Below are 21,211 nucleotides of genomic sequence, written 5' to 3'. Positions count from 1 at the left end.
TACATAATCACCTTTAGCTAAGAAGTGGTGTCCACACTGGGCGTTGTCCGGGACAACATGGTGTCAAACCCAACGTACCCAATCTCACTAGGTGAAAACGCGGGAAAATAATTGACGTCGCTTCCGGTTTATTTGCATTTAGCCAAAAAAAAAAAGAGGTTAACACCAGCAGAGGGCGCTCACCATCAACACTGTCGAGTTCTACGCATCCATCGCAGTTCACGTGTTTAAAAGTTAAAAATAAATTTAACCCTCTTTATTTTGATTTCGCGAACATTTCTCACAACCTTTGAAGGTTCAGATATTATTCAGTCAAATGATTCATTTTAAAATGGTTACTAAAACAATGAGATCAGCATATTTTATTCACCCATGGATAAAAAAAATCAGGACAGAAGGTCTTACAGAAAAGGTCTCATGAATGTGTTGTGCATCCCTTGCAGAAATTTATCAAACCAAACTGTCTCAGATTTGTCAACCACAATATGGCACCGTGATCAGAGTTTGAAGTGGGGTTCTGTGGATATGTTTTAAACAATTAACATCTTACCTGTTGCAGCTGGATCTTTGAGTAAACTCAGGTTGGAGAAATAGCGGGTTTCTGATCAGAGTGAGGAGCTAATGGCTGTCTGAGCAGGGTTATGACTAATTTAAACGATTCCAGTATCAAAAAATATCATAGCAGCTGTAAATGTAAATATAAAAGCCTTTACATTATTGTCAGTTTTGCATTACATAATTACAGTATTCCAGCAGTGATTTTAATATTCCTGCTGGAAGGATCTCAGGCTGCACTGGAAACACTAAAGCTTGCTGCTGCTTTTTAGAATAACCACAGAATTATATGTAAATAACTGTCAATCAAAACTGACTGCAATGTAATGTTTTATAAAATAGTGTTTGAGTGATCTGTTGCAGCTACAAACTACTTTAGTCTTGGTCATGTTTGGACGAACCATTAGCTTATTAATCTGGTCATAATTAATGATTATTAGCAAACAGGTGCCACCAAAAGAGCTTTCTACCATTAAAATATTAATTATTTATACTATTTCCACAGAACTTCACTTCAAAATGTCTGAATTATGTATTTAAGGACTTTCGAAGCCAAGTTTCCATTGATAAAAAAAAGATACATCCATTTTCTTTTTTTAAAAGTCAAACGCTGCACATAGAAATAGCTGATACTATAATTTTCAGGGGTACACCTGCATTTCCTTAATTTTGGGAAATCGGCCGATACGTGCATGAGAAACCGATTTTACCAATTTTTTATTTTTTTTTTTAACAACAATTGTCTGAACTTAATTTATATTTCAGAACACTAGCTCATGGCCAGTTAGATCAAGTTTGTATTGTTTCTATAATATTGTTCAAGGATATGTTTTCAACAAAATAACATTGGAAAATTGAAGTTGACCTTGTAACGCCTGACAGAGTCGCTTATCAAACAAAATTGGTATCGGCCAAAATCGGAATCGGCAGGTCAGACTTTTTAGAAATCGGTGCACAACTGCAATCGTTGCACCCCTCATTATTTTTGATAGGATGGCAACATAATTACATTCTAAATTAATAAATTAGTTCATGTTTAAAAAGACAAAAGGCACATTTGAAACGAGATCAATCAAAACATCTGAAAGCTTTTCTCAGATATGTGGACGGTACTAAAAAAAACTGTTCTTACATAATATAAATAAAAGGATTGTTTTACACTGCCCCGCAGAACACAGCTTGATCAGAAACAGCCACCAGAGCCTTGCTGGGGCCCGTCCCAAAATAAGTTCCTCTTTGCACAGTTTGCTCATCATTATGAGTTCATCTCCCACGCCATCCCTGTATAGTCCATGTCTGTAAGCGTGACGGAGAACGGCGCCTCCACTCTCTCTGGCTCCACGTGCTCCTCCCTTCTCTCGGTGCTGCTCAGGTTCACCCTCCAGGAATTCAGGGGTCGAATTGATTTCTGGAAACGCTGCAAAAACAAGTCAGACAGAGACCGTCACCCGCTGAGCAGACTGTACAGCTCCAGCTAGCTGGGAAGATACTGACGTCTTTCAGTGTTCCAGTTTCTCTGCTGATGGCCACGATGGCCCAGATGAGGATCTGCAGACAGCAGGTGGCACCCATGCACGCGCCCAAGGCTTTCCCCCACTGCGGATACACATATGAGCCGTAGCGGAGCGGCGTGTTGTACATCTCGATGAAGATGTAGATCAGGATGAACTATAACCGACATGAAAGAAGCAGCGATGAAAAGGAGAATGGCTGCAGTAGATCTGAAATAAGTGAAGGAATTCAGCTTCTCTTTCAGAGTTTATGACTCTTCAGTCGTTTCCCGTGTCATTTTTGTGGGTCTTTAGAACACGTTGTGTCAGCCCTCATCAGATTACCTTTTCATTTGAAACCCAACAATACACACAGCTTCAATAGGATCTGAATGTGAACCACCAAAACAGCTTCAGGCAACAAAGAAAAAAATAAATAACAGAAAAGGCGACGTCATACAGCACAAACACAAAATCACAGTACTCCATGTATGCAAGGTACATTTTACTGTTCCTGTAACACTGCAGCTAATGGTGAAGGTTATACTGAGTGTTAGAGATAAAAAAGCTACAGTTAAAGCATAAAGTCCCCTCTTCTTCAGTCTGCAGTATCAGTGTAAAAATAAAATGACTCAAATCGAACCTCACGTGTTCAGAAACACAGCAGGTTCCACTGTGTCGTCATTTCTTTAACAAAACTGAAGCCAAAATGTAAAATCTGTGTGAAAGTCCAAGTAGACCTGCCTTTAGCAGCAACAACACAAAGATCTGTGCAGGACTTTAGTAGTTTATCCCATCGATGTGGAGGAATTCTGGCCCACTCCTCTTTACATTGTTGGTTCAGTTCGTTAAGCAGACATTTGTTTCTGCTCAGCTCTCTTCAAGCATTTCAGGCAGAGCTGAACAAAAATGTTTTGTTGCATTTCTCTGAGCACTGCCTGGTCTGACCTTGGGGTGTCAGATTTACTCCTGAGAAGATTTTTTTTTTGGGTGGGGGGTGTCTTTGCCTCAGTAGGAGGAGTTTAGGAATCTGAGCAGCTTGTTCCTGAATGATGGTAAGATGGAGTGGGAGACGGATCAGGACCTCGTCCTCAGTAATGAGGGTGTTGCTTCGATTGGTCGTGGTGAAGAAAAAGTTGAGTTGAAAAGCGAAGCTCTGGATTTCCTGATCTATGTTCCAACCCTTAACTGTGAACTTGAAGTTTGGATCGTGACCAAAACAACGAGATCCTGGATACGAGCAGCTGAAATGATCTTTCTATGTAGGGGGCCGGACTCAGCCTTAGAGATGGGGTGAGGAGCTCCGTCATCCAGGGGGAGCCCGGAGCAGAGCCGCTGCTCCTCCACATCGAAAGGAGTCAGTTGAGGTGGTTTGAGGATCTGATGGGGATGTATCCTGGATGCCTCCCTTTGGAGGTTTTCTAGACACATCCCACTGGTAGGAGGCCCCAAGGCAGACTCAGAACTGGCTGGAGGGTTTGTGTATCTTCTCTGACCTGGGAACACCTTGTGGTCCCCCAGGAGGAGTGTCACTGGGAAGAGGTCTTCTCGCTGTAACTCAGTAAACTTCACAATGTAAGAAAACGGTCTTATCACTCTTCCCAGACTGACGAACAGCAACAGTTGCTTCTCTGAAGTCATTACTGATGTCTTCCTGCCTCGTCATCGTGTTAACACACACCTGTCTGCTCCAGAGCAGCAAAATACCAAAAAGTCTGCTTCTACAGAGACGGTCACACCGACGATGATCAGGTCGTCTAGTCCATTTGATCATGGCTGATACGTTCTCTCCTGAATCCTGTAGAAGCAGCAAAGATGGACTTGATTTTTTAAAAATAACTTTTCATGTTGCTTTTTAGGCTTTGTTGTTTTTGTCCACATGAGGTTAGATTTGAATAATTTTAGAAGCTGGTAAAGACCAGACCACCTAAAATAAATAAATAAATACAAAAGAGTGGACTTTGCTTTCCTCTTCTGAACTCCACTGCATCTGAATTTCTAGAAGACATATTCCAGCTGGACCAGCGTATCAGCTTTTGAAAGTAAAAGCTGATATTGCACACCTGCATGACAAACACCTGTTATAATTCACAGCTAGTTGTACTCACTAGCAGAAGAAAAGGTGTGCAGAAAACCCAACAGGCCTTGAAGTAAATGAGCACTTTGCTGCACCACAGAGGGCAGTGACGAATCATATCGATGATGTCCTGGCAGAACTGGTTGACCCCTAAAAGAAAAAAACAAGTTTTTCATCATATGCATGCTAGAAACTGAAACCGGAACACATGCACTGTGACAGGAAATAAAATATATTAAAAAAAAAAATCAAATGATACTAAAACAATAAATACAAATGGCAATTTAAAGCAGAGCAGGAAACCTTCATGCATTGAAATATGGAATGACATGTTGGTATAGATTGTCAGTCATGCAGGACACGGCAAATACAATTATATATATATAAACAAACAAAACAGCTGGACTTCTATTCTGTAGTTGAAGACGTTGCCTTTTCCATCAGGGAAGCTTTTTCAGTTGAGGACTGGAGAATGTGGCGTTATAAGCTGTAAAGTGCAGGAGATGCTTCTTTTATGCAGCTAAATAAATGTGCACATTCTGCACTCTCTACTGGGATCCATCCATCCGTCCGTCCGTCCATGCCTGCCTGCCTGCCTGCTTGCTTGCTTTTTGTGTCACTGGGTTCACTGGTTCCCATATCCAGCAGTCACTGTGTGAGAGGCAGGGGACACCCTGGACAGGTCTCCAGTCCATCATAGAGATGGAGACAAATGAGACAAACAACCATTCACTCTCTCACTCACACCTAGAGACAATTTAGAGTTACCAATCAGCCTAACATGCATGTTTTTGGTCTGTGGGAGGAAACCGGAGTACCCGGAGAAAACCCACACATGCACGGAGAGAACATGCAAACTCCACCCAGAAGGGCCCCCTGGCCAGGATTCAAACCGGCAACCTTCTTGCTGAGAGGCGGCAGGTCTACCAACTGTGCCACCCCTTTCAAGTCTTGAATTGATAAAAACTTCCTGGATGGGAGGCAAACCATGTCCAATTATAGAATTGAAGCCCATTTTCATTTTATTTTATATATTTATTTTGGAAGTGGAAGTTCAAAGAGTGATGGTTAGGGTGTAATGGGATACCATAGAAGAAGGAGATGCCAAGGCACATGAACAATGTGATGATGATGAGGCCAAAACTAGTGCTGAAGGAGTCAATGAGGGTGAACCAGTAAATCCCTCCCTGTGAACACACACAGCATGGTGAGTCTGAGTACTTTTTTTTCACACAATAACTTTCATTAAAACCAAACTCACATCCGTCACTAAGAGGAGGCCCAGCAGGTAGAAGACAAAACACAGAGTGCCTAAGAATAAAGACTTGTGCAGCGAGTTTCTCCTCAGGCTTGGAAATTCATCCAGCACGGCTGTAGTGATGCCCTCCATGTTGCCGAACTGTGACGTAACAAAACATATTCAGAGGGGGAACATTTGGTCAGAGGGGAAACAATTTGTGTGTTTATTCCACCTAATATCCGCCGGCTTACCAGTGTATCGACCCCGAGCATAAACAGCATGAGGAAAAATAGAATGGACCAAAACACAGAGCCTGGCAGCAGAGCAAGGGCTTCTGGGTAAGCAACAAAAGCCAGCCCAGGACCTGGAAGCAACAGTTCATGACTTGAGTGATAAAATGTTCAAAGATATGTTGAAAATATGAAAACACGTGGATTAAAAGAAGCACAAGACCTGTATCTGCCACCTCTCCAACAGGTACCCCCTTCCTCCACGACATGTGACCCAGGATGGAGAAAATAGCAAATCCCGCAAAGAAGCTTGTGCTGCAGTTTCCCACTGTGATAATAATTGTGTCCCTGAAATCAAAACAAAAGAGAAACGTGACCAACAAAATGAAACCCGGACAATAAACAACAAGGAAAACGATGCAGAAACTCACCTGATGACGTTGTTGTCAAACTTGTTGTAAGACGCCATAGAAAGCAGTCCTCCAACGCCGATTCCTAACGAGTAAAAGATCTGGGAGGCTGCATCATTCCACACCTGCAGCGTGTCAGACAGAAACACAGTTCATGCTGCAGCAGTTTCTACAGGCATGTTGAAATCAACCACCAGAGAAGTGTGTTCACAGCCTCCGCAGATCAAACTCTGACCGGAGGCCTCCAGAAGGTTCAACATGTTCAAGGTTTCTTTAGGCGTTAACCCTAAAAATGAAGATTTCACACAGTGGTATTATAAATCTCTGAACTCAGTAAATCATCCCAAGCTGCCAGTCTTTGGATAACTCCATGTTTTTGTGAAACGGATGGAGCTGGAGCAGATTTTTACCGCGGTACACTTATTTAAAATTGTGCTCAAGATGCACGAGGGAATCTGCTTCTTTCCCTTTTAAATAGTTTTCACATGGAAAAAACTAAAATCAGTCCAGTGACTGAGCTGCATTTATTTTCTGTCTTCCAGTCAATGTCACATAAAATGGCAAAATGTATTTGATCAGTCTTTAAGGCCGTTTCTCAAAAATGATTTCTGTTGAAAATGGAAGAGTTTCGTTGCGTTTGTACTGTTCATTTACAAGAAAATAGTGAATGTTTTCTCTGACAATGACACTAGGGGTTGAACGAGTATTTAATTTTTAAACTCGACATTAACATAATAAAACCCGAGTAGATCTCGAGTATTTGATGACGTCATAGATCTCAAGATACAAAAATAAATAAACAAATAAAACCGCAAAAAAAAGGTAATTATTTACAACAAAAAAAAAAGACCAACAAAACATTGGGAGCGTATTTTATGCTCCTACCATTTATCATACTGCAAATAAGTCACAGGAAAAACTAAACTATTAGTTATTATTATTAAACTGCAAACGTGAAGAAACGTGGGCGTCAAAAACGAAACTTAACCGAAACTGGTTCGGTGGATTGGACCCGGTGTTACACCATACTCTGTGACCTGCAACAGTGCAACACCGCCCCCTACGGTCATACGGTGGTCACATAATATGACGTCACTACGATTACTCAATGTTAAATTTTTAACCTCGATAGATGTCCTAGCAATCGATGTGTAGATTACTCGAGTACTCTGTTAATGCCCTAAATGACACAATTTGAGAACGGGTTCCAGAGTGAAATGGTTCAAAAACGGCCCGGTGTCCTTTGTCATGTAAACAGAAAAATTAGATCTTTTCTGTCAGGGAATCCCTGACTCATGCACAGTATGACGCAAAACAAAACGGCTTCCTACAATCCACAGAAGAAGAAACTATCAACAATGGCGGATACCAGAGTATTGCTTGTGCTTCTGACTCTTATAAAATCTAACTACAGCTCTCCAACACAGTGCTCAGTTTCTACCTCTTTACTTAAATTATCGAAGACAGACCTCATACAGCTCCACTCTGTTACTTAACGGATGTATGCGAAGAAGAAACAAGTTTCAAAGAACATAGCACCAACTACTGGCCTGGTGAGGGAATTACACCTTTTCCACGTCTCCCGTTGCCGTGTAGAGATTGTAATTAGAATGTTTTCATGTAAATAGAAGCAATAAAAGAGGTGGTGGTGTGGCTTTATTTGTCAATAGCGTAATAAAATGTAAATTAAATAGGGAAATGTCAAAAATTGATGAGAATATAATTGAGATAATAACAATTGAAATATTAAACAATAATGATAGAAATATCATAGTAAGTTGTGTATATCGACCACCTGGTCCAAATATTGAGGCATTCACAGATAGAATTATAGATCTATTTGATAAAAGTTGTAATAAAACAATTTTTTTATGTGGTGACTTTAATATTGATTTAGGGAAAAAATCAGATTCCAACAATATCAGTACATTTATTGATTCGATGCAAACTTTAAATCTTTATCCATTAATTTCAAAGCCAACAAGAATCACGACTCATAGTAAAACAATAATAGACAACATTTTTACAAATACAATAAATGGGGATGTGATTGGTGGTATTTTAATAAGTGATCTAAGTGATCATTTACCAGTTTTTACAATTTACAAGAAGTATCAAATTACTACAAAAAAAACTGCTAAAAAAATAAAATAATAATAAATACATCAAAGAAAGCTTTGGATAAATTAAAAAGTGATTTAACTAAACAAAACTGGGACAATGTATATGTTGATGATGTAAACAAATCATATGATGAGTTTATGAATATTTTGGAAGCCCTATATAAAAAAAATTGTGTGTTAAAAAATTATATCAAAAAGAATGTTGTAGACCAACAATGGATGACAAATGGATTGAGAAATGCTTGTAAAAAGAAAAATTATTTGTATTCTTGTTTCCTGAAATACAGAACACAAGCAGCAGAAGATAAATACAAAAAGTACAAAAATAAATTAACTGGGATTATAAGAAAACATAAGAAAGAATATTATAGTGATTTATTAAATAATTGTATTGGGGATATGAGGGCCACATGGCGGGTCATAAATAGTGTTCTAGATAAACATATAGTAAAAACAGGCATTTCACAAAATTTTGTAATAAATAATGAGAAAATCGACGATGAAAACGAAATTGTAAATGGATTTAACCAATACTTTGTGAATGTTGGAACTAACCTTGCAACTATGATACCTAAAGTGAACAGTAATGTTAACTATTTAATTGATGGTTGTCTTGATAGTATGTTCCTGAATGGAACTGATGAAGAAGAAGTAATGAAAGTAGTTAACAACCTTGTTGATAAAAAGTCAAAGGATTGGATGAATATGGATATGACATTTGTGAAGAATATAATGGGCCATGTAATCAAACCATTCATATATATTTGTAATTTATCCTTTACAAAGGGAGTATTTCCAGATAAAATGAAAGTAGCCAAGGTAGTTCCTCTTTTCAAAAATGGTGACAAATGTGTGTTTAATAATTACAGACCGATATCCTTGTTACCTCAGTTTTCAAAAATCCTGGAGAAACTATTTAGCAATAGATTAGACCAATTTATTGAAAAACAGAATATTTTAACTAATAATCAATATGGTTTTAGAGCAAAAAATTCTACATCTATGGCTCTTATGGACTTTATTGAACAAGTAACTACTGCTGTGGACCAAAAACAATATTGTGTAAGTGTTTTTGTTGATTTAAAGAAGGCTTTCGATACTGTTGATCATAATATTCTAGTTAATAAATTACATAAATATGGTATTAGAGGATTAGCGTTACAGTGGGTGTGTAGTTACTTGGAAAACAGGAAACAGTTTGTACAGATGAATGATGTGAGATCAGATCTCTGCACCATCACATGTGGAGTTCCTCAAGGATCTGTACTTGGTCCAAAGTTATTTATTTTATATATAAATGATCTGGTTAAGGTGTCTGGAATCCTCAAATCTGTTCTTTTTGCTGATGATACAACATTTTTTTGTTCTGGTAATAATATTGAACAGTTATTGGAATCAATGATGAATGAGTTTGTTAAAATTCAGAATTGGTTTAAACTCAACAAATTATCATTAAACTTGGAAAAAACAAATTATATGATATTTAGTAACAGAAATAAAACTATTGATGTTCCATTTTTAATTGAGGATTCTGAGATTAGTAGAGTTAATGAAGCTAAGTTCTTGGGTGTCATCATTGATGAAAATTTGTCATGGAGGCAACATATAAACTCTGTTAAAATGAAAATATCCAAATCTATTATGATATTTTATAGAGTCAGGTATCTGTTGAATGACAGAGCGCTGTATTTACTGTATAATACAATTATTGTGCCACATTTAATTTATTGTGTTGAAGTTTGGGGAAAGGCGTGTAAATCAATTACAATGCCTATTTTTATTTTGCAGAAAAGAGTCGTAAGAATCATAACAAGAAAGCATTATTATCATCCAACAAGTATATTATTTTATCAAATGAAATTGCTGAAGTTCCATGATTTGGTAGACTATAATATTTTATCACTTATGTATAGAGCTCATAAAAATATACTACCTTTTAATATCCAAATGTACTTTGTGAAAAGATCTAGCTGTTACGATCTAAAAGGGAAAGACGTATTTGTTAAACCACAGTTTAGAACAAGTTTGAAGGGAAGATCTACCGTAATTCAGGGAGTTGGTTTATGGAATGACTTAGTAAAAGAGGTTAAGGATGCTATATCAATTTATGTATTTAAGAAACTGATTAAAATCAAATTGTTAAATGAATATCAATGATTGTATTTTGATGAGTATTGTATGAGAATTGTAAAATATTTTGATTTACTTACTTGTATTCGCTGTTTACAGGAAACGTTTGTTTGAATGGCTTATTAGATAAATAAGGAGCAGATTTAATAAGATTTTTTTCTTCATCTGCTACCTTTCATTTTATATTTAATATTTTGTTGTTGTTACATATATGTTGATTATGTTGATTGTTATGTATTTATAAAATGAATAAATAAAATAATAAAAAAATAATAAATAAATGAGTTAATAGAAATGGGGAAAAAATTCTGTTTTCATTGGATCGTTGTGTAAACAGGGCCTAAAACATTTTATAAGATCACTGTAGATTTTACAGTAATCATACACCCGATTTGAGGCTCTCTGACCAAACGTCACTCATGTTTTTTTACAAGTGGCCCTTACAAAACAACAAGAATTAAAGTTAGTTTGTCAACACTTAACAGGAACAAACTTTATAGTGACCAGCTTCTGCTTTTCACAGCATATGCCTGTTAGAAAGATGCTTCTTAGTCAAAGGCAGAGGTAAAGATGTAACTCATGGGTAACCATGGTGACCGACTCAGGAGAAAAGTAATCCAGATTTTTGATCCTGAAAATCCTGGAGAACTTGAAGCTACTTTTTAAAGTCACTAAATCTGCATTGTTCAGGCATCAGGTGTGGTCCAGCTCTGATCTGGCTCTGTCTTTGTCCACAAAAAAAACTTTACCTAAATCTTTGCCATTCTCGCTCCTCAATGTTTTTTTTGTTTACTGCGTATGTTCTTGTTTATGTTTTGCATAGAATTTGTGTCTTCTTCAGTAATTTGATATCTATTACCTTCCTTGTATTTTCAAGTTTCTGTCTTTATTTGCAAATTGTGCGCATGATATGAAGTGCATTTTAAAAAAAAAAGCTTGAGCCATGTGCGGCGGTTTGCCATCTGAATTACCTGTGCGTTAGCCAAGCGGCTCCAGTCTGGTGTGAGGTAGAAGGCAATGCCCTGAAGTGAGCCCTCCAGTGTGGCCCCTCTGATGATCAAGACAATGAGGACAAGGTATGGGAAGGTGGCGGTCACATAAACCACCTGAAAACACAGACACACATTAGAAAATAAGGCAGTGAGGGGAACGATTGTGCAAGTTTCCAGGTGGAATTGATGGGAACAAACAGCAATGTTTTGTTAATTCACCTTGCCCGAGCTGCGGATGCCTTTGAGCATACAGAGGAAGATAATGAACCAGGCAGCCAGAAGGCACAGGGCCAGGGGCCACCGCACCGGGCCCGGGTCATGTAGGCCCTCACTGTTCACCACACCCAGCACATTCTCACTACAAAACAAGGAGACATATAAAAAGTTACACCACCTTTAGTCACGCCCTTTAGGTGAGCCAAAACAACAAGAAAAAAGAACGGCTGCATTTAGAAGTAGAGCTAAAAATCTTTCTAAAATCTTACAAACAAGTTTCACGTGATGCCATTAATATTTTCAGGGTTGTTTATAAGACCTATAATAAAAACACAAATGTTAATTGTCTTACAAATGACTTTATAAGCTAAAATGATCCAAAGTATACACTATTATATGATGTTACACAAGATAATGCTTTAAAGTCTGAGTCACTTTATCCAAAAACAGGTTTAAAATGGTAAACAAAATCTATTTGAACCATGTTTGTACGTTTCTATTTGTTCAGAAAAAAACACTTTATCAGTTTGGATTATTAAAAAAACAAATACACAGGAAAAACTTTAAATACGTTTAGTTTAGTCACAGTGAAAGTTGCATAAATAAGTGCAGACTAAAGGTCTTACTTCCAGAAAATCTCAGTGGGGCTGCGAGGTTTTTCCAGGGAGCTATTCCCAAGGGCAGAGCCGTTACCACAGAGGGCTGCATTGGCGATAGCATCACATGACCAGGGCAAGGGACTCTGAAAAGAGCTGCCCAGGTAGTAAAACGTCCACGCTATGATGACGTTATAGTAGAGACACACTAATGTGGACACACACAACATCCCAATTCCAATACCTGCAGAAGAAAGATAAAAATGGACACCTGGTTTTGTATAACAGAAGATTTCTGCAGAGTCATTTTAAAGGATGCTGTGAAACTAGTTTTAAAGGAAAAATATATATATATAACATGTTTATTTCTGAACCGTTGGATGACACTTTGTTGAAGGAGGTCATTACCTTTAAGCAAAGGGCAGCATTTCCACACGGTGATGGGACCAGCGGCGCCATACTGGCCTAAACTCAGCTCCATGAGGAAGAGAGGAACCCCCGTTACAAAGAGCATGATGAAGTAGGGGATGAGAAACACACCTGTGAAGATCAGAATGCTTGAGGAAAAATGGTGCTTGGGAAAAAAAAAATTTACAAGAATTTTTGTGCATACGACCAGCCTGTAGAGACATGTTTACTTATAACGGCTTCACAGACTGAGTTTATTCAGCTTTACTGTTCATCGAGCTTCAGCATGTCTAAAATCAGATGGATTGTGCATAGAATGCATAATCTATGAAAAGAGACAGCATGTCTGAGGTGTAATCAAGGGAAAACCCTGTCTATGCTTTGAAGATTTAGTAAATCTGTGATGTAGGCTGCCAGAGACGACTCTGGAGTTAAGCTGCCATATGCATCACCCTGATTGAGAGAAAAGCACACGCCCAAGGATTGGGCAAAGAACCACTTGACCAGATTAGTCTAACAACTTATTTCAGACGCACACCCAGGCATTAAACACATTTGAGACTTAAGAGGACGCACTTTGAGACCACTCACCTCCTCCATTGCGATAACAGAGGTACGGAAACCTCCACACGTTGCCCAGGCCCACGCAGTATCCAATACAGGAAAGCAGGAACTCATACTTCCCATCCCACTGCTCCCGTGGGACGACCGTGGGGCTAGGGGCTCGGGATTCAGACTGAGACTCAGGGGATGATGTTGTTGCTGGGTGGTGGCCATTCTGAGTCACAGTGTGCCCATTCAGATGTGATGAATTCTTCAAGACAGACAATGTACATTGATCAGAGAGGGAACTCAGAGCGGACAAAAATTCAAATTCAAATTCAAAAATACTTTATTAATCCCAGAGGGAAATTAAATGTTGTTGTAACTCATCATCCTGGTTTCATTAAAGAGTTGTTCTAGATGCTGATGGCTGTGGGCAGGAAGGATCTCTTGTAGCGGTCTGTCCTACAACGGATCTGAAGAAGCCTCTGACTGAAGACACTTTGTTGTTGTATGACATTCTGATGAAGAGGATGCCGAGGGTTGTCTATAATGTTCTTCATTTTATGAAGAATTCTTCTTGTCTGCTCTGTCTCTTCTTGTAAACGGCTTCACTGTTGCATTTCCAGTCCAGTCTATTGTCCAGGTGAACCCCAAGATATTTATACTTCTCCACCACCTCCACTTCTTCTCCCATGATGGAAATAGGGTTGGAGCTGTTCCTATTTCTCCTGAAATCTACAATCATCTCCTTTGTTTTGTTCACGTTCAAGATGAGATGATTGTTTCCACACCATGCCACAAAGTGGTCCACCAGTTCCCTGTACTCAGCTTCTTGTCCATCTCTGATACACCTGACCACTGCAGAGTCATCTGAATATTTCTGCAGATGACAGGAGTCTGTTTTGTACTGGAAATCTGAGGTGTACAGAGTGAAAAGGAATGGTGAGAGTACAGCTCCCTGTGGTGCTCCTGAGCTACTGACCACCTGGTTAGACACACAACCCTTCAGTCTCACAAACTGTGGTCTGCTTGTCAGGTAGTCTTTGATCCAGGCGATTGTTGAGGCCTCCACCTGAGTCTTCTGGAGTTTCTGACAAAGCAAATCAGGCTGGATTGTGTTAAATGCACTGGAGAAATCAAAGAACATGACTCTCACAGAGCTGTCTGCCTTTTCTAGATGACAGTGAGTCTGCTGAAGCAGGTGTATGATGGCATCTTCAACTGATCCACGCTGATAAGCAAACTGCAGTGGGTCCTGATATGTGCTTGTTTGTCTAGTCAGGTGGGTCAGCAGAAGTCTCTCTAGGACCTTCATGATGTGAGATGTCAGGGCAACAGGTCTATAGTCATTGAGGACTGATGGGTGAGTTTTCTTTGGCACTGGAACAAGACAGGATGTTTTCCACAACACCGGAACCTTCTCCTGGGTCAGGCTAAGGTTGAAGAGGTGCTGCAGAACCCCACAGAGCTGCTCTGCACAGACCTTTAGGACTCTGGGACTGACACCATCTGGACCTGCAGCCTTATTCCGGTTCAGTCTCTCCAGCTGCTTCCTCACCTGACTTCTGGAGACGCAAAGGGGGGAAGCAAATGAGGTATTAGCATCTTCTGATTTGGTTGAAGGCAAACATGTAGAAGAAGAAGGGTCCATGACCGAGGTGGTAGATACAATATTTGAGGTGTGACAGGACAGCCTTGGGTCAATGGAGGGTGGTATGTATGTTTGTCTGTGGGCAAGAGAGGAGGATGCTGAGCTTGTTCCTAAACTGAACCTATTGAAGAATGTGTTCAGTTCGTTGGCTCTGTCCAGGCTTCCATCCTTCTGATCCTCCTTCTGCTTGAAGCCTGTGATCTGTTTCATCCCTGACCACACCTCTCTGATATTGTTCTGCTGGAGCTTGCTCTCCAGCTTCTTCTTGTACACCTCCTTGCTGTTTCTTATCTTGACTTTTAGTTGCTTCTGTGTACTCCTCAATAATTTCCTGTCTCTCTCCCTGAAGGCTCTTTTTTTGGTTTAGCAGTTCCTTCAGGTCAGTGGTGATCCAGGGTTTGTTATTGGGAAGCATCTCACTGTTCTGCTGGGGATGGTGTTGTTTACACAGAGTCGGTCACACACTCAGTCATGGCACTGATGTCCTCTCCATGTGGCTGGCACAGTGCATCCCAGTCTGTAGCCTCAAAACAACCCCGCAGGGCTTCTTCAGCTTCCGTTGACCATTTTCTCACAAACAAAAAAGCATTGTACAGGTCTGATAATGATCCACTCATCTTGAGATGTTGACTAAGGCTGCACATAAAAAGATAATCTTTGCAAAATCAGAGTGCACAATACCAATATGACAAACTCAAAGCAGATACCAGTAATGTATGAGTCAGATGTATCCCCACTATCCTAAAAAGTTAAAATGCTAACGATAAATGCTAAAGTAAATGGTAAATGGACTGTACTTATATAGCACCTTTCTATCTTATCAATATACTCAAAGTGCTTTAAAGTACTACTACTACAACTAAAGTAGTACACTAAATTACAGAATCATGACGACATGACAGCGATCCCAAATTTTCCTAATATTGTGCAGCTGTAATGCTGATCTGTTGGGAGTCTGCACTGACATATTCAGATGTGTTTATTGCAGCAAAATTACATCAAATGTGATGAGAATATTATAGATAAATGTTGCAGTGAAAATATCAGGAACAACTGCAGAAAGATTTTTCTCTGAAAATGTTACAAACACTGAGAAATTTACCGAATAAGCAAAAATTGAGATGGTAAAGCTCAAAAGCAGAACATTAGGTAAAAGTTAAAATAAGCAAAATGCTAGCTAAAAGCCAAAAGTGGAATAAGTTACATAAAAACAGTCAAATGCTACTCAAAAATAGCAAAAAGCTAAGCTAAGAAAAATACTGGCTAAAGGCAGCAAAACGACAGCTAGAAGTTAAGATGCTGGTGTAGATATCAGTCATCCAGAACATGGTAAATAAAATAAAAAAAAATAAAAAATAAAAAAACAACTGGACTTTTATGTTGTGGCTGAAGTTATTTTGTTTTCCAACCTGGAGGCTTTATCGATTCAAAAGATGTCTGGAGTGTGAGTACCAGGCGTTATAGAAATGCATGAGAGGTTTCATTATGTGTATTCACATGCAGATTAGACTAAAACTAGTCGCCCCTCCTAATGGAGAGTCGTTAGGGCCTGTTTTGGTTGTAAGCATGAAGGTGTGAGAGTGGAACTGACTGGACCTCAGGTTTAATGCACCATTGTAGATTTTGGAAAGCTGAAATCTGAGACCTCTTGTTTAAAGTTGTTTTATCTCATTTGATGTAAATGTCTTCCTTCACTCCACTTTCTCTTCTGTCTTCTCTGTCTGAACATGGTCCTCATGTCTCTTATCCTTGAGGTGAAGGTGGACCACTGAGTCTGGTCCTGAAGAGCTGCTCTGGTGTGGAGCCATGTGTCTGTGGAGAGATTGTTTAGTTTCTCTAATGTAGAGATCAGAACATTCCTGCAGACACCACACCGCTCAGTTTGTGTCCTTAGGATGGAGCAGTCTCTGTCTGAGGGTCCTGTTAGGATTTAAGTGCAGCAGGGTGTCATGTTTGGAGAAAATCCTTCTGAGTTTCTCAAGACTCCAGCAACATATGGAACGACAAAGTTTGTTTGTTCTTCTCCCTGTCCTGTGGAGTGTTGTTTAGATTTCTTCACTGATTTGACAAATCCCCAAACTAACGAGGTTAGGTCAACCTAAACAACCTAAAAGCTAAAAGTAGCAAACGGCTAGTGACAGTGGTGAGGTCTAAATTTTTGTAGTGGGTGCTTAGAAACCAAAGTACACTGGTTAGTACAATGTAATCGCCAGTTTATTTTGATTTTTAAGCATATTGAACATTTCCAAATTTCTCTGATGCTTATATTTGAATAAATGTCCAACAAACTTTGTACAACAGCTGGCTTTGTATTAAAAACAGTATAGAATTTATAAATTAGTATCAAAGCAAAACATGTTCAAGTATTACATAGTAAGTACAGATTTATACAATAATTCGCTGGATAAGTAAATGTAATAAACAAGTGCTGCATACAGATGGATTGTTACAGAAGCATTTAACTGCCGTTTAACGTCCCAATGGCACGTGCCTAATGATATGTCATATATCATTGGGCACCTTTAAGTGGGCATACTGAAATTCTTAAGCTTTTCTAGTGGGTATACTTTGTATACCTGTGTATCCACGTTCCCTGAGGTCAGCGGATCAATTGCTCCTCACAGTTCCAGGAACTCGTCTTAAGCGCAGAGGTAACAGGGCCTTCTCTGTAGCAGGACCAAGACTTTGGAACAAGTTGCCTTTGATTGTCAGACTGGCCCCTCCCTCTCAGTTTTCAAATCCCGTTTAAAAACTCACTACTATTCAGTAGTTTTCAACACCAGAGGATCTGTGTTTTGAACCTGTACGCTCCATACTGGTTTGTCGTCATATTTATTATCTGCATTGTTTTTTTGTCTATATTCTGATTTACCTCATTTTGTATATTGCTTTGTGTGTTGTCTGTTGTTCTGTCTGTACAGCACTTTGGTTGGCCTTGTCACTGTTTTAAGTGCTCTATAAATGGTATGGTATGGTATCACGTAGGCTACCACTGGCTAGCGAAGATAATAGTAACAAAAGGATAAATGAAAGCTAAAATTAGCAAAAGCCTAGTTAAAATGACCAAAAACTAGTCAAAAGTGACAGAGAGCAAGTTAGAAAGAAGCTAAAAGTAGCAAAAGGACACCTAAAAACTAAAAGTTACGAAAGGCTAACTAAAAGTAGCAAACAGCTAGCTAAAATCTAAACGTAGCAAAACGTTAGGTAGAAGATAAAGCTAAAAAGAGGTTAAATAGAAGCTAAAATTTGCACAAGGCTAGTTAAAAGTGTCAACAAATCAGCTTGAAGCTAGAATCTTCGTTGAGTTCAAGGGTGATACTGACGTGTACAACGCTATTGTGATAATGATCAAAGTGACATATTGTGCAGCATTATATATATAAATACATTGCGTATAAATGTCAAGCTAAATCAAAGGATGTTTTCTATAATCTACCTATAAAATTTCTGAAACCATCTAATGAACTACTTTTATCCTAAACACATAGTTCCTCTCTTGTTTATAGAGTAATATCTTGCACAAGATATTACTCTTTAAACAAGAGAGGAACTATGTGTTTTAGGAAGCGAACTACTTTTTAATGTAGATAAGAGAAATGCTTCTGCTATGTATGCTGTCAGTGTCACTGATCAAATTATAAACAAAGCATTTTTACAATATATGTTGCAGTTTGGTCACACAATAAACAACATCTGCAATATTTTACAGGTTTAACAAATTATAAACAAGGAACAGGACAAATATAGACAGTGCGTGGTGAAATAAGTGAAGAAGAAAAAAGTTATGGACTAGGAAGTTGTTTGACATGGAAGTAAAATGACGAGGATTATTACAGAACTTGTAACTTGAACGTGTTTAAATCCGAGTAGCTAAAATGTTAGTTATTGTCACCATTATCTGGTAGATCATAAACAGGAAGAGCAAGTCTGTGACAACAACTTGAACTTGTTTCATCTCCAGGTTTCTCTGTTGAATATCACTTTTATAATAAATTACAATGTATTTAATTTCTTTATGGGATAAGCTTTGAGGGCTGAATGGCTAATAGAGGAGAAATAAGTTAAGATGTGGCTCAAATGATGAATCCTGTACTAAAACATAGGGAAAACTCTTTCAGCTTCATTTCTATGAAAAAGTAAATAAGTAATGACTGACTGAGTTTTGTTTCGACCAGCGAGTTCAACACCTAGATAAATGCTCTGCATGTGTTGTAATAACTTGAGAAAGGCTTCTGTACACACATCTGTTTGAAAAAAAAAGAACACGGCGGCAGAGTATCCTGTCTGTACGGGTGTCTGTGAACGCAACACTTTGATGCAAGTGGACAGACAGGTCAGACCAGTGATGAGTTCACTGTCGGTATCGAGCCCTGGCATGTAAAAGTAAAAGTTTCATAAATTATTTAAAATGTTACATTAGTTCCAAGTGTGATTTAAACCTTTATAAATCGATTTTAGTGCGGACAGACTCCAAAAAGCTCATATTTCTCACCTGGGCTGCGCTGACTCCTCCGGCGGCGCTCCCGGTTGCTGCTTTGCCACTTTTGTCCTGCATTTCCACACGGCGAAGAGGCGCTCGTTTTTAAATGACTGGTCTTTAGTTCCACATTGTACACAGAAGGAGGGACACCGAGATGCTGAAGTTTTCGAGGCCAGTCGGTGAAGACAGCCGAAGTCGAGACATCAGCGGGGACGATGAGGAAGCAGGGCGGCGAGCGGTGAAGGTGAGGGGCGGGGAGACGGAGAGCAGGTGCCGCGTACAGGAGGAAGCACCGCCCGCTCCTTTAACACCGGGCGGCCCGGACGGAAGGATGTGTACAAACAGAGTAACCAGGAGCAACAAGAGTGAATAACAGCCTGTCTGTTTTTTTAATAATAATAATAATAATAATAATAATAATAATAATAATAATAATATTAATAATAATAATAATACAGTCATTAAAAACTGTTTTGTCTGAAACAGATTTAACTCTTAGAGCATTGGTTCCCAAAGTTGGGGGTCAATGTCCCACTGTGGGTCACACGAAACTTTTAGAGAGGGTTCTGGAAATGATCAATAAAGTTCTTATCTTATCTTATCTTATCTTATCTTATCTTATCTTATTCAAATAACAGTTAAAAATGATTACTACAAGAATATATATATATATATAAATTGCAGTTATATTAAAAGCAAAAGTGAAAAATACAAATAAAATATGAAAATGGTTTGAGTTATTTGGAATCTGCCCCTTTTGATTTAAAATTTATTTTGGCATCGTTTGTGTAGTTCAGCTAGTGAGCAGTTTGTAATTGTTAGTTTATGAGCCAGGAGGTAAAATTTGGAAACTCCTGCTTTAGACCACGATGTGGGCAAAGTATGGCCAAAGGGCCAGATGTGGCTTTTGGACAGTGTTGAACCAGGATGCACTCAAATTCATTCGAAACAACATAAAATCAACTTAGAAAATCATGAAGCAATGAAAACAAGCATTTTGCAGGATTAATGAGTCTTAATGCAACACAGAACAACATGTAAACAGACACATTTTTTGTCTTAATATTAAGGTTTTAGTGAAAAAGAGAGATATCTGTAGTTTAGTTTTGATTAAAAAATGAGATTAAAAACAGTTCAGCCATTTTGGCATGGGTTTCTGCATCTTCTTGAATGTGGTGAAATAGTTTAAGTTTGACAGAACTAAGCGGTCCTAAAGGACCCTTTAGAACCATAAAGCTAAAGGGTTGTCTCAGTGCAACTAAATTTAAATCGTCGTCAGTTTCACATGACATGGTTATTTATGTAGAACTCTGTGGTTATTTACACATGTACAACCAGCAGTTGCAACATTTAGCACTTCTGGTGCATTTGGTCACATCTAGCAGGAATTTCACAAAATCTCTGCAGATAAAAACTTAATACTGGAAAACTGATATTTGTTAAAGAGTATAGCATTTGCATGAACCACTTTAAGACAGCAAAATTTATCTTGGATCATTTAGACAAGCTAAAAATTGCTAAGCCAAGCCAAACTGTGCACTTGCACACTGTTTTTAGAAATAGTTTGACATATTTTTATTGATCATAAAGGCTCACATTATTTCAATAATAAGAATTAAACAAACAGACATTAGAACACATTTCAGGTAGCTCCCTTCTCATTGCTCTCTTTATGAAACATTCTTATTAGTGAAGATTTAAAAACTGAAATCAATTTGCATTCAATAAGTTACATTTTTAAACCTGTATAAGCTGCTGACCAAGGTGTATAAGTAGTATAAGTGCTTATTATAAGTGTATAAGTGTAGTCAAAGATTCAACAAAACCATCTTTCAACACACACGACTTGTCAGCATTTTATACAAAGTATAGAAGTGAAATTTAACTCACATACAATAATGACTAAAATATTCAATGGCATATTTGAGGGTGAGAAAATGTCTGAGGAATGGAGAAGAAGTGTGCTGGTGCCCATTTTTAAGAAAGAGGGTGATGTACAGATTTGTAGCAACTGCAGTGGAATTAAGTTGATGAGTCACATGAAGATCTGGGAGAGAGTTGTAGAAG

At 38.6% G+C, this 21,211-nt stretch overlaps 1 protein-coding gene across 1 annotated transcript; it reads right to left on the bottom strand.

Annotated features, from left to right (window-relative positions):
- Positions 1 to 1,685: 1,685 nt before the first annotated feature.
- Positions 1,686 to 19,219, bottom strand: slc6a7 (solute carrier family 6 member 7). The gene is made up of 14 exons (XM_037687517.1): positions 19,157 to 19,219; positions 13,059 to 13,281; positions 12,468 to 12,599; positions 12,090 to 12,303; positions 11,467 to 11,605; positions 11,227 to 11,361; positions 6,024 to 6,127; positions 5,816 to 5,940; positions 5,614 to 5,726; positions 5,384 to 5,521; positions 5,210 to 5,309; positions 4,154 to 4,272; positions 2,050 to 2,223; positions 1,686 to 1,972 (listed from the first exon to the last, which is right to left on the bottom strand). The coding sequence occupies exons 1-14, from the start codon at positions 19,217 to 19,219 to the stop codon at positions 1,811 to 1,813; spliced, it is 1,941 nt and encodes a 646-aa protein (XP_037543445.1). The 3' UTR covers positions 1,686 to 1,810.
- Positions 19,220 to 21,211: the final 1,992 nt, after the last annotated feature.

Source organism: Nematolebias whitei, chromosome 14 (assembly GCF_014905685.2).
Source record: "Nematolebias whitei isolate Nwh7 chromosome 14, NemWhi1, whole genome shotgun sequence".
NCBI lineage: Eukaryota > Metazoa > Chordata > Actinopteri > Cyprinodontiformes > Rivulidae > Nematolebias > Nematolebias whitei.
The sequence above is the reverse complement of the archived record's forward strand: the minus strand, read 5'-3'. Positions and strand labels throughout refer to the sequence as shown.